The 12,333-nt window shown below is 35.5% G+C and overlaps 2 protein-coding genes across 3 annotated transcripts; one reads left to right on the forward strand and one right to left on the reverse strand.

Moving 5' to 3' along the window:
* Nucleotides 1–367: 367 nt before the first annotated feature.
* LOC130954478 (E3 ubiquitin-protein ligase RMA1H1-like) lies at nucleotides 368–2,371 on the forward strand. 2 transcript variants are annotated; one of them, XM_057881223.1, is made up of 3 exons: nucleotides 368–489; nucleotides 747–902; nucleotides 1,325–2,371. In XM_057881223.1, exon 3 carries the CDS (start codon nucleotides 1,370–1,372, stop codon nucleotides 2,069–2,071), a length of 702 nt encoding a protein of 233 aa, XP_057737206.1. In that variant the 5' UTR covers nucleotides 368–489; nucleotides 747–902; nucleotides 1,325–1,369; the 3' UTR covers nucleotides 2,072–2,371. The 2 variants fall into 2 exon arrangements, with proteins under 2 accessions (XP_057737206.1, XP_057737205.1); XM_057881222.1 differs by lacking the exon at nucleotides 747–902 and having other exon boundaries at nucleotides 371–489.
* Nucleotides 2,372–7,216: 4,845 nt separating this feature from the next.
* On the reverse strand, nucleotides 7,217–8,968 carry LOC130956256 (pentatricopeptide repeat-containing protein At1g08070, chloroplastic-like). The gene has a single exon (XM_057883303.1). The coding sequence runs from the start codon at nucleotides 8,928–8,930 to the stop codon at nucleotides 7,377–7,379; it is 1,554 nt and encodes a 517-aa protein (XP_057739286.1). The 5' UTR covers nucleotides 8,931–8,968; the 3' UTR covers nucleotides 7,217–7,376.
* Between the last annotated feature and the right edge of the window lie 3,365 nt (nucleotides 8,969–12,333).

Consider the following 12,333-nt stretch of genomic DNA (forward strand, 5'->3'; position numbering starts at 1 on the left):
AATAATATTGTATAAAAGTTTCACACAAGACAATGAATCTGCAAATGAAATTGGGTGGGTGGGCCTTGGCTTCATATACAAGCTTTCACTTTTTCAATCTAGAGTAAATAATTCTTTTGATAAAATAATCTAAAAAAGATAGTAATAATAAAATAATATTTAAATACTATATTTTATTTAACAAAATGATTCAAATATTTAATTAATAATTATCTATATTCTATTCTCATCTAAATTTTTTAGAGGTTAAAATATTTATTTACTCTTGAATCTATTTCAGTCTCTCTGAACTATGTTTAGTTAAAAATTCTAAAATAAAGAATAAATAGGACTCTAATATTTTATAAAATAAAGTTACATTATATCCATATCCAACAAGCAGAGAGCTTCACCATTGTCCATAGTCATTGTTGGTTGGTTGGTTGCTACTTTCAAAGAGTTATCTCCCTTCCACTTCCACTGCCAAAGCTGATCCCTTTTTTCATCTGGGTATGTCTCTTCTTCCTTCTTCTCCTCTTTGCTCTCTCATATTCTCTTTTCTCACCTCATACCTTATCTGTGCTGATTCTTTCTTATTTTCTCATATCATCATCAACTTTATGATCAAGTCTTTCTCTTTTATTTTTATTTTTTTTTTCATTTTACTATTTTGTTGTTTTTGCTTTCTTGGCTCAACCTTGTAGCGTGTAGAACTGTAGATCTTGTGTTTCTCTTTGCTTTGCTTTTTGAGATTATATGTTTTGTAGTTTGTGAAGTGAGCGAGAATTGCAGTGTCATGCCAGAATATGTGAGTGGGGACCTTAGCTTGTTTCATCATTCTTGAGATCTGTGGTCAACCTTGGTTTCCAGATAGACCCTCTCTTGTCACCAAAATTTGCAGAAAAGCATGTGCATGTGGACGGGTAAAGAGGCAATTATTATCTGTGAACTTTGTAGGCATCAAAGTCAACCAATTAGCCTTTTTTTTTTCTTTATTTTGAGAGTCATAACATAAAATCTCTTCCCCTGGAGATTTTGAGAGTCTTTCTTACACGCGTGGTAGTAACAATGCATGATTTGTGGCTAAGTTCATAATTAAACATTTGGGTTGGTTTATTTACTGCTAGAGATTCTGTGTTTTAGTTGGGAAGGACTTAGAAGTTGGAGTGGTGAGTTCTTTGCCTACATAATTGCTTTGTTTGTTTCGGAGTCTATATGCAACTTGGAGATTAGCACTGGAAATTTTGCTTAGGGAATTGTTGTACTGACCCTAATCATCTTGGTGATATCTTGATTTCATTCAATTTACACTTTCATCTCATTTTGTCAATGTCAATTCTGCCAGATCTCTTTACTTGGTGACCAAATTCTTGAGAAGGGTTCTTTGGTTATGGCAATAGATCACTACTTCTCTCAGGAATGGAAAACCATCCCAAATTCGGCAGCCGAGACAGAAAGCTGCAATGGCTGTTTTGATTGCAACATCTGCTTAGATTTCGCCCGAGAACCAGTAGTGACTTTATGTGGCCATCTTTACTGCTGGCCTTGCATCTACAAGTGGCTCCATGTCCAAAGTGATTCTCTAGCACCTGATGAGCCACCACAATGTCCTGTTTGCAAGGCTGATATATCCCACACCACAATGGTTCCTCTCTACGGCCGTGGCCAGGCTCCGTCTGATAGGAAGGCATTGTCTCGTGATTTTTTCGTGCCCCCAAGGCCGCCTGCTTCCAGTGCTCAATCTCTATTGACTGCAAATTCTCAGAGTGGACAACAGCTCCCATATCGAAATCCTTATCAGGGTCGGTATTTAAGCCCTGAGGAGGAAGATGCTGCCACTTCGCAGCTGCTCAATGGTGCTACCATGAATCCAGGACCCCAATACCCTTCTTTGGTTGGAATGTTTGGGGAGATGTTTTATGCTAGAGTGTTTGGCAACTCGGAAAACTTGTATGCATACCCAAATTCTTATCAACCCATGACAACTAACAATTCCAGATTGAGAAGGCAAGAGATGGAGGCAGATAAATGCTTGAACAGAATCTCAATTTTTCTCTTTTGTTGCTTCCTTCTGTGTCTCATTGTCTTCTGAAGAAGCAGCTTGATATTTAACTTATTCTCTTTTCTGTTGCATATTTTGTAAAGAAGCATGGACTACAAGATAGGACAGATTGGTAAATTTAACAGTTATCAGAGGCCAAAGAACATGACATATGTTCTTCTAGATTTAATTCTAAATTTAAGTAGTACATGATTGTGAAGTTAAATTTTGTAGTGTCATTTTCCTTTAGCTTGTTTTATTCTACCCTATGGAGTTCAACTAGAGCATGTGGTACCTTTGTAGAACTAAAAGAAAAAGACTTCTTAATATGTACTATGTAGAATTGCTTGATGATAATTCTTGTGTGTGTGTGTGGATATATATAATAAATGCAACATGGTATGCTGGTGATCAATGGTGAAGAACAGAGCATGTTGAACTCTTTGAATTTTCAAAACATGGATAAAAGTGTCAAGACAATGATAGCTAAGTTTCTGGGAGTTGTCACTACACCATGGAATTGTGATTGTGGTTGTAATCATTCTTGTCTTCTCTAGTACACAAATAAAATAATCGAGAGTCTTCACTTTGAAAACTACTCTACCTAATTGCTAATCTTGACATGAAATTGTACAACAATAAAGTTTTGTCTCAATGGGTGGATCGGTTAAATGGATTAAACAATGCTATTGAGTTTTATCATGCATTATGTCTACAAAAAGACTGTTTACATGTAGATCTTATTTGACTACTTTATAGATGGTTTTTCTAAGTCTTCCTTCTGTCTTTTATCAATTTTTCATCTTTCATCTTATTCACCTCCCTGACTAGGTGTTCTGTCAGTCTTTTTCTTACATCTCCAAACCTCTTGAGACGTGATTCTACCATCTTTTCCACAATAGGTGCAACTCCAATTCTTTCTCTTATATATTCGTTTCTTATTCTATCCAATCGCGTATAACCACTTATCAATCTCATCATCTCTGCCACACCTAACTTATGTTCGTGCTCCCCTTTGACCACCCAACACTCTGTACAATAAAACATAGCCGGTTACCTTTAAGTTTTAAAGGCACTTTTTTTTTATCACATATGAAATCAGACGCATTATGCCATTTTGACCAACCTGCTTGGATCTTATGATTTACACGCTGTTCAATTTTTCATTATCCTGTATGATGCACTCAAGATACTTAAAACTTTTAATTTTTTGTAGGATGTTTTCTCTAATTTTCATCTCTTTATTATGATTTTTCCTTTGGCGGCCGAACTTATATTCCGTCTTGCTACGCCTTATGCGCAGACTATACACTTCTAGAGCTTCTCTCCATAAATCAAATTTCTTATTTTGCTCTTCTTTTGACTCTCCCATAAAGACGATATCATCGGCAAAAAGTATGCACCATGACACAAGCTCTTGGATATGCTCTGTGAGTACTTCTAAGGCTAATGTGAAAATGTATGGACTTAAGGATGATACCTGGTGTCATCCTATACCAATAGAAAATTTTCCTGTCACATCACTTTGAGTCTTCACACTAGTTATAACCCCATCATACATGTCTTTAATTGTACGAATATATGTGATCCTTACTCTCTTTCTTTCTAAAACCTTCCAAAAAACCTCCTTTGGCACCATATCGTACGCATTTTCCAAATCAATAAAAATCATATGATCTTTTTTATTACTACGATACCTCTCCATCTTCCTTCTTGACAGGTATGTAGCTTCAGTGGTAGATCTGTCTGGCATAAAACTAAATTGGTTCTCTATTACTTGTGTCTCTTGTCCCAGCCTCCATTCTATCACTGTTTCCCATAACTTCATGGTATGACTCATGAGCTTGATCACTCTATAATTTTTGCAACTCTGCATATCTCTCTTATTCTTGTAGATAGGTATAAATGTGCTCTTTCTCCACTCATTTGACATTTTATTTGACCTTAAAATCTCATTAAAAAACTTGGTTAACCAACTGATGTCTTTTTTCGAAGGTCTTTTCAAACTTCAATCGGAATATTATCGTGTTCTACTGTCCTGCCATTTTTATCCGCTTTAAAGCCTCTTTTACCTCGAAGTCTCGAATCTTTCGATAATAGTCGAAGTTTTGATTTTCTTCCTTCATGCATAACCGACCAAGGCTTGGAAAAGTCTTCTGTCATTCATTAAATAACTCGTAGAAGTAGCTTTTCTACCTTTTATTGATCTTCTCGTCTTGAGCCAAAATCTCCCAGTCTTTATCCTTTATGCACTTAACATGATCCAAGTCTCTCCTTTTTTCACGGCTCTGCGATTTTATATATACTTTTTTCTCCGTCCTTCGTGCCTAAAGACTAGTAGAGACCCTGATATGCTCTTATTCTTGCTTCACTTATAGCCACTTTTGTCTCTTTTTTAACCGCCTTATATTTTTTTCCAATTATCTACATTGCGGCACAAAGACCACTCTTTAAAATACTCCTTTTTCCCTTTATCTTTTCTTGTACACTCGTATTCTACCACCAGAATTCCTTGTCTCTTGGTCCTACTCCTATCTCTATAGATTCATTAAAACTTCTTTTTACTATTCTTCTAATAACTTCTGCCATCTCTCTCCACATCTTCTCCGCGCTTCCATCTCCTTTCCACTTTGCTTCTTCTCCTACTCATCTTATTAGGAGCTTTTTTATTCCTCACATTTCACCCGCCATCACCTTATCTTTGAGTTCTTCATATGATATTTTTTCCTCAATTTTTACTCAACACGAAAATCCATGAAGAGCATCCTATGTTGTGTTGTTAAATTCTCTTCCGAAATAATTTTACAATTAATGCAAAATTTTTGGTTGACTCTCCTCAACAAGAAGAAGTTGATTTGAGAGTTTGTCATGTCACTCCTATATTATAAGATGTCCGTCTCTCTTTTTAAAACATGTATTTGCGATAAGAAAGTCAAAGGTTGAGGAAAAGCCCAAAATAGTTTTACGCTCAGTATTGACCACCCAAAATCATGGCCTCCGTGAATACTTTCATACCCAATCACTTCTATTCTAACATGACCGATTAAATCTTCTCCTAAGAAAATCTTATCTTCCGAAAGTATGTCTTGGACCAAACTCTCTAGATCCTCCCAAAATCTTATCTTGTGTTGCTCATCTGAATCTACTTGCGGTGCATAGGCGCTAATACCTACCCCATTCCTATTTTTTACCTTTTCTATATACTAAAATTTGAATCCGGAGGTATCCAACTTCCTAACCTTCGCGCCGACCTATTTTATTTCTTGTAGGTAGGGCTGACAATCTATATCTCATCCGTGGGTACCCAACCCGGACCAACCCGTTCGGATAGGGTTGTCCATCCAACCTGCTGTGGGTAGGGTAGGGTACGGGTTCAGGGTATACCCTACCCTACCCTACCCGCACTCCTAATATATTATATAATATATATATAAAAGTTATGTATGTAATAAAGAAAGTGAATGTTGAAGTCACAATTTTTCTCTTATAAAAATTTAAAATAACCACTAAGTTAGTTAATGATAATATTATTTGTAATTTTATGTTAGATTTTTTAAAGATTTTATTGTTTTTAATTTTAATTTGAACTTAATTTTTTATTTTCTATTTTATTAATATGTATGAAATTTGAAATAGTTGAATTTTATATTTGCTTAAAATTTTTTTATTTTTCTGCGGGTAGGGTCGGCTAGAATAGGGTTTAGAACTTTAGGGTGTTGGTAGGGTTAGGGTTGAGAAATTCTCAACCCGCCGGTAGGGTATGGTAGAATTTTAAAAAAGTTTTCAACCCTACCCTATCCTACCCATTGTCAACCCTACTTGTACCGATGTTAATTTTTCTCCTTGTCATGGTATCTACCACTTCCATAGATTTTCCTGTTAGAGTGTCTATGTTACATGTCTTAAATCTCAATTTTTTGTCGCTCCGACCTTTACCTTTACCTTTTTCTTTGTGAACTATCTTATTTACACTCGTCTGTTCACGAAAACGCGAGAATTCTTACTCATTTAACACTACACCCGAACACCGATGCAGCGACTCTTGCTCATTTGATACTGTATGCAAGTCATACAACGCGTTGCTTCCGGGCAACGATCTAGCTTTAGCACAATAACACCTTTGATACATGTCATAAAAATTTGACTAAATTTTTATATTGACTGTCAAAAACCTAACACAATCCTCCTCCTTTGTTCGGACTTAAAACCGATTATAACACAATCCTCCTCCTTTGTTCGGACTTAAAACCGATTATATATTGCGGTGTAGCATAGGCAGAGTTCTTGACAAAAAACTATAATTAAAAAAATTCTATGCAAGATAGTAAAACACATATTTAAGCTATCAATATTAAAATTATCAACATGGATATGTCACTTAACTCGCTAATTAGATTTTAAAAAATTGCACACATCAATGGAGTATAAGATAATTGACTCTAGTTGATGATTTGAGAAATCTGTAATTTTTTATCAATCAGTGATTAATATATTTACTTTAAACGAAAAATAATATAAGTTTGAAGAAATTATTAAACTACTCTTCGAAATGACTTTATGATAATATAATTTTCTCAAGAACATACATTCTTGAAAGATGCATGCAAATCAATTGAAACCAATTACAACCTCACGCATGTGCCTCCTTGTTTTTCTTCCCCATCACTTTTGGGAACGTACACCTATCTTCCCATGTTCTGCCAATGAATTTGTGTTTTCTTTGGGACATGTCATACATATGCCACTCATGCAGCTTTCTTTATCTTTGTCTTTTAGTTTTGTTCTTTCATTCATGTTCTTTAATTTGTCATGTCATATGATGTTTCGCACGTAATTAAAGAATCACATCTAGAATAACTAATCAGGTATTAATTTAGTATGCTGCCTCCACAATATTCTGTCATTCAATATTTGTTTGTCGTTTGCTGTGTTTTTGGGTCAGAAACTCAGATGGGTTCATTCCTTGGACACTGGGCTTCTGTCAACTGTGGGAATTTCAATTCAGTTATTAACTCCAAATCCTATTAAGAGAATCAAAGATTCAAAACTGGAAATCTACCATCAAGAGATTTTTATCAAGAAACAAAGTGTGGATGGAAAAAAAAAATCTATTTAGAGAGTTAGCTCTGCCAATCCACAAACACAGTAAAACTTAACTGCATTGTACAAGAATAGAATAAGTCATATTTGAGTTGAGTTACCTAAAAATAGAAAAACAGGTCATATTTGAGTCTTAAGTATATACAGAAGTACAAAATTGTTGAGGATGGTCACTTATTTTTCAACCTTTGGAATTTATATAATCAAAATTGGTTTATACAGTTCACAAATTCATTGATCCTGACCATTAAGTTCTCTAGGCAACACATAAATCTGAAGCCAATATCTGGTTGGTGGGCATCTCAAGCTCAATCCAACTACACCCTGCAATCTTCTTCAATCCAACCCCTCTCATTCGTCTTCGAACCTTATTAGAATCATCCCATCTTTCAGAACTTGCATAAAGATTAGACAGCAAAGCAAGTGTACCAACACCAACATTATCTCTGTTACTGAGTTGTCCCTTGATCCATTCAGACATTTTCACATTGCCATGAACTTTGCATGCTTGAAGAAGGGAACCCCAAATGGGTCCTTCAGCTTCAACAGGCATACCTCTAAGGAAAGCCTCTGCTTCTTCAAAAAGACCAGCCCTTCCATACATGTCAACCATGCAACCATAATGCCTCATTTGAGGCTCAATGCCATAAGTATCCTTCATAGCTTTGAAGAACATAACACCTTCACTCACCATTCCTTCATGACTGCATGCAGACAACAAACCAATGAATGTGACATCATCAGGGGCAACACCATGAACCACCATCTGCGAAAAGAGCTGCAACGCTTGCTTACCGTGACCACTCATCGCCATGCCACAAATAACTGCACCCCAAGAGATAACATCCTTATGCACAATGATGTTGAAAATCTCGAACCCCATTTTCATGTCACCACACTTAGCATACATGTTGAGCAATGCATTCCCAATGTTACCATCAATCAGAAGGTCACACCTTGAATCAATGTAGGAGTGCACCCATTGCCCCAAATTTAAAGCACCCTCAGAAGCACATGCAGATAATACCGTGACCACAGTTGCTTCATTTGGCTCAGCTTCTCCTTCATCCACCATCCTCTTAAACACATCCACAGCTTCCTCACAACGCCCTCCTTGTGCATAAGCCATCACCAAACTCGTCCAAGAAATCACATCCCTCTTAGGCATTTTCACAAACAGTTTCTCTGCATTCACAAAAGACCCGCACTTTCCGTACAAATCTAACATTGCATTACACAAAGTCAAGTTCCCATCAATAATCACGGTTTTAATCCCATAACCATGAATCGCCTTGCCGAATTTCAGAGCTTTCATGGCAGAACACGCGGACAAGGCACTAACGAGTGTTGCCGCATTGGGCATCACGTCCATGGAGGCAAATTTCTCGATGGCTTCTGATTCAAATCCGCACTTAGAGAGTCCCGAGATGATCGAAGTCCACGAAACGACGTCAGGGTCAGAGATGGAGTGAAAAACTTGCCTTGCGGAAACGACGTCGTTTTGAAGAAGGTAGGAGTGTATGAGCGAATTCTGGATGAAGATATCGGAGAAATGACCAGTCTTGACGAGGTGCGCATGGATTTCGAGGGATTTGGAGCGCGCGTGGAGTAAGGTACATGCCCTGAGTGCGTGGGTGAAGGTATAGTGGTTGTGGGTGAAGGGATGAAGAAGCATTGTGTTGTAGAGAAAGATGGCATCTTTAGGGTTGGATGAGGTTGCGAGATTCCCTAGCAATGGATTTAGGAATTGGGGGTTAGGGTTCTTGATGAACTGAGCTCGTACTTGATTCAATCTCCATAGCATCTTCATCACTCCATTGGTTTTAGGTCAGTACGAGGTTTGAGAAACCTGTCTCTGTCTGCATACTCTTTTTTCTTCTTTTGTATATTCTTAAGAAAAGGACAAATAGGTCGTTGACCTTTTGCTCCGCAGACATTTTTGTCCATGAGTATTTGAAAATATTTTTAAATTCCTGACCTTCACAAATTTTGGACGGATGAGTCCCTCTGTCCAATTGTCTCCGTTAGATTCAACGAAAAAGTCTGATGTAGCTCCGTTCTGATGACGTGGCATGACGAAAAGTTCAGAGATCTATTTGTCATTTTCTCTTCTCTTTATGATTTTTTATGATCTGACCATCTATTAGTATATGTTTCAATTGCTGCAGAGGCATATAGTGTAGTATATGGAGTGAAAAACTTGCCTTGCACAAACAAATTCATTTTCTACTGAATGAATTCCTCTGTATCATGCATTCTTATTTTCATGTCTATGATCTTGAGTCTTGACTTGAGTATATGATCATGTTGATGCATTAATAATGCATATGGTGGTTGAAAGGGACCTCATTAAGTATGATTTTTTATTGTTCTTATCCACTGCCTAATGTAGCTTTGGATCCTCAGTATATTCTAGGACCCTGAAAAATCTCTCATTGGATTCTAGGATTTTTGGAATTCTGTTTTGTTGTTATTGTTATTTTCTGTGGAATTCTGTTTTGTTCTTATAATGATATGAGTTGTCTATTGAAAATTATCAGCCTCTATGTGAACTTTACTGCTTTCTATTCTCTTTTTACCATCATTGCCTGCCTGGAAAGTCTTTTGTTGTCACAATCTTTCAATGAAGACAAATTGTTTCATAGATAACCGTCCAAGCTTTATAAGGTAACTGTTCCATTTGATTATGGTGGTGATGTTATTAAACTGTTGCTTTATTGAAGTTTCTTTCAACAAAGACATGAGGAAACATATTTTTTCTTTTTGCCATTATTTTTGTCTATCGAAAGCTGCAATTTTTGCATGCTCTCGGTGTATTAAAACTCTTCTACAATATGATGAAACGATGAAAGGATATGTAAATTTGGATATTTACAGATTTTCAGGCCCATCACCCATAAAATTGCTGGTTTATTAGTTGCAGTTCTTCATGCAACTTTGTCAAAGATTATTTCATTTGGAAGTGACTATACAACCAAAATTTCAAACTTTTAAACTGCTGGTTTATTAGTTGTAGTTCTTCTTTATCAAAGAACTTGTCACTCACAAGTTGTTGTACAACCAATTTTTCAAACTTTTATGTCAGTTACTTAAGATTTTGAAACTTGAGTGTAGCAATAGGGATCTTCTTTTGAATAATTAAAAAGTTAACTATTTTACAAAATCGTTCAGTGATGTTCGTTAATTTTAGATCACAATTAACGCGTTGATTGTGAAAAGTGATTATTTTTACTGACATGATGATATGTAATTAGATGCACATATAAAATTACTTTACATTGTCCATATATCAAAATTAAATTCATAATTTAATTATCCTCTTTGGAGTTCATTGAAACTGAACAATTCAGGCATTTGACAATGATTTTTTCTTTCTTTTTCCTTGTTGAGTTTGTTGAATTTTGATCACTTAATTTATTACACATGATAAAGTATAAGGGGAAGGTTAGGCACTAGTCAAATTCAGATAATAATGGCTAATAGAAAAAATGAAAACTGATAACCACATCTAGAATGCGACAGATTAGAACTACATACTATGTACTCTAATTAATGCAAGACAAAAAGTTCTGCAAATGAAGCAATGATTTGAGCCAGTATTATGTGAGAATATCTTATCACACTGCATTGCCAAAGTGGCATATATTTCACAAAGCATCACCCTCCATTATATTCCTACAGAGTTTAACAGAGTACCCTGTTTTGTAACATACATCTCTTGCAAGCAGCAACCTTAAGTAGATTATCTTCTGATTCTTAACTTTTAACATGTCAATTCAACTAAGCAAAAGTACCCTTCTTTTGTAATATACATCTCCAGAAACCAGTAACCTTGGAAAATATTTTCTCAACTGAGACTCTCCCTAGAGGAAGAAGAATGTAAGAACTCAATGCAATCTTGGACTGCTTTAGCACGATGCGAATCGGTGTTGTCTGATGATGGTCGTGGCCTAATCGAAGAAGAAGCAGACGAGGAAGAAGAAACCTTTCTTGAGGATCTCCTCCTCATAGAAGCAACTCTTATAACACTTGCAACCTTTGCTCCAAGCCTTAGTAGGAACCTCACAGGTGACAACCTTGGATCTTTGGGCAACCTCAAAGGCCATGTTCCAATGACCCTTTTCCTGTTTCTCTTGAGAAAGATGCTCTCTTTCTCATTGACATCAACACTAGAGCACATTCTGGACATGTATCTGAAATTTCCAATTGCAGATAAAGCCAATTGGTAACAACTTTTTTTTGTAGAAAATAAACAAAGGAGAGGCAGAGAGGGAATAAGAAGCAAGAGGAGACAGTTGGAAAGGTTTTGAAAGTGGGCATAAATATATAGAAATCAAGATCTTAAGAAACGTGCTAATTAGCCTAGTTTTATAACTACAATGCAACTAAAGTATATATATAGTAGGATCAAAGTTCTATTGGGGGGCTGTTATATATATAGATAATATCAGATATATATGATCCTAAAGAAAGTGATGCTCCAAGAACATTTAAGGACCTAGGTGGGGTTGTTTCTAGATGTGAGAGCAACCTGATTTGTAGAACAAGTAAGCTCCTTATACGTGCATGAGACATGTACACATGGGCTTGTATGTTAAATCAAAATAAAACCATTAATGCATGAGGCCTACCACCGTGAAGTGTTGTTGAGGAAAAGTATGAAAAGTTAGAAATATTGAGTGAAAATGTGTAAAGATGAAGAAGGGAAATCAAAGATGAGAATTATTACCTACAACAACTCTAATGGAGTATTTTTGGACTTTTAGATGTATACATAAAGTAAAACGATTTAAATTTCACTTTGCATTAAAGATAATTGATGAAATGAAATTTGTTATTTGTCTCATTTTAAAGAAATTTTTTCATTTTAGTAGAGAATTAATTAAATTTTGTCACCTTATATAAAATTTAAAATAAATTAAAACCAAACGTTGGAGTAATAAATTTGACATTTAATTTTAAATCACCATTGATAACATGTTGTTTTAGACCACAAATATTGATAAATCATTTATTAAAATAAAAAATAAAATAAAACTAAAATTAAATATTAAAGATACTATTATAAAACACTTAAGCGAATTATATTTTATATAAAAAAAAATAAATATATCATTGACTTTTTAATGCGAAGACAAATAAATTTCTAACCAATTAAAAATACAAAAACACATCTAGGGTTTCTCGAACAATGTGATATCTCACACCGGGTA

Source organism: Arachis stenosperma, chromosome 10 (genome assembly GCF_014773155.1).
Source record: "Arachis stenosperma cultivar V10309 chromosome 10, arast.V10309.gnm1.PFL2, whole genome shotgun sequence".
Taxonomy (NCBI): Eukaryota; Viridiplantae; Streptophyta; class Magnoliopsida; order Fabales; family Fabaceae; genus Arachis; species Arachis stenosperma.

Excerpts from the sequence above, each read along its gene's own strand:
- LOC130954478 (XM_057881223.1), top strand. The coding sequence starts at position 1,370 with ATGGCAATAGATCACTACTTCTCTCAGGAATGGAAAACCATCCCAAAT.
- LOC130956256 (XM_057883303.1), bottom strand. The coding sequence starts at position 8,930 with ATGAAGATGCTATGGAGATTGAATCAAGTACGAGCTCAGTTCATCAAG.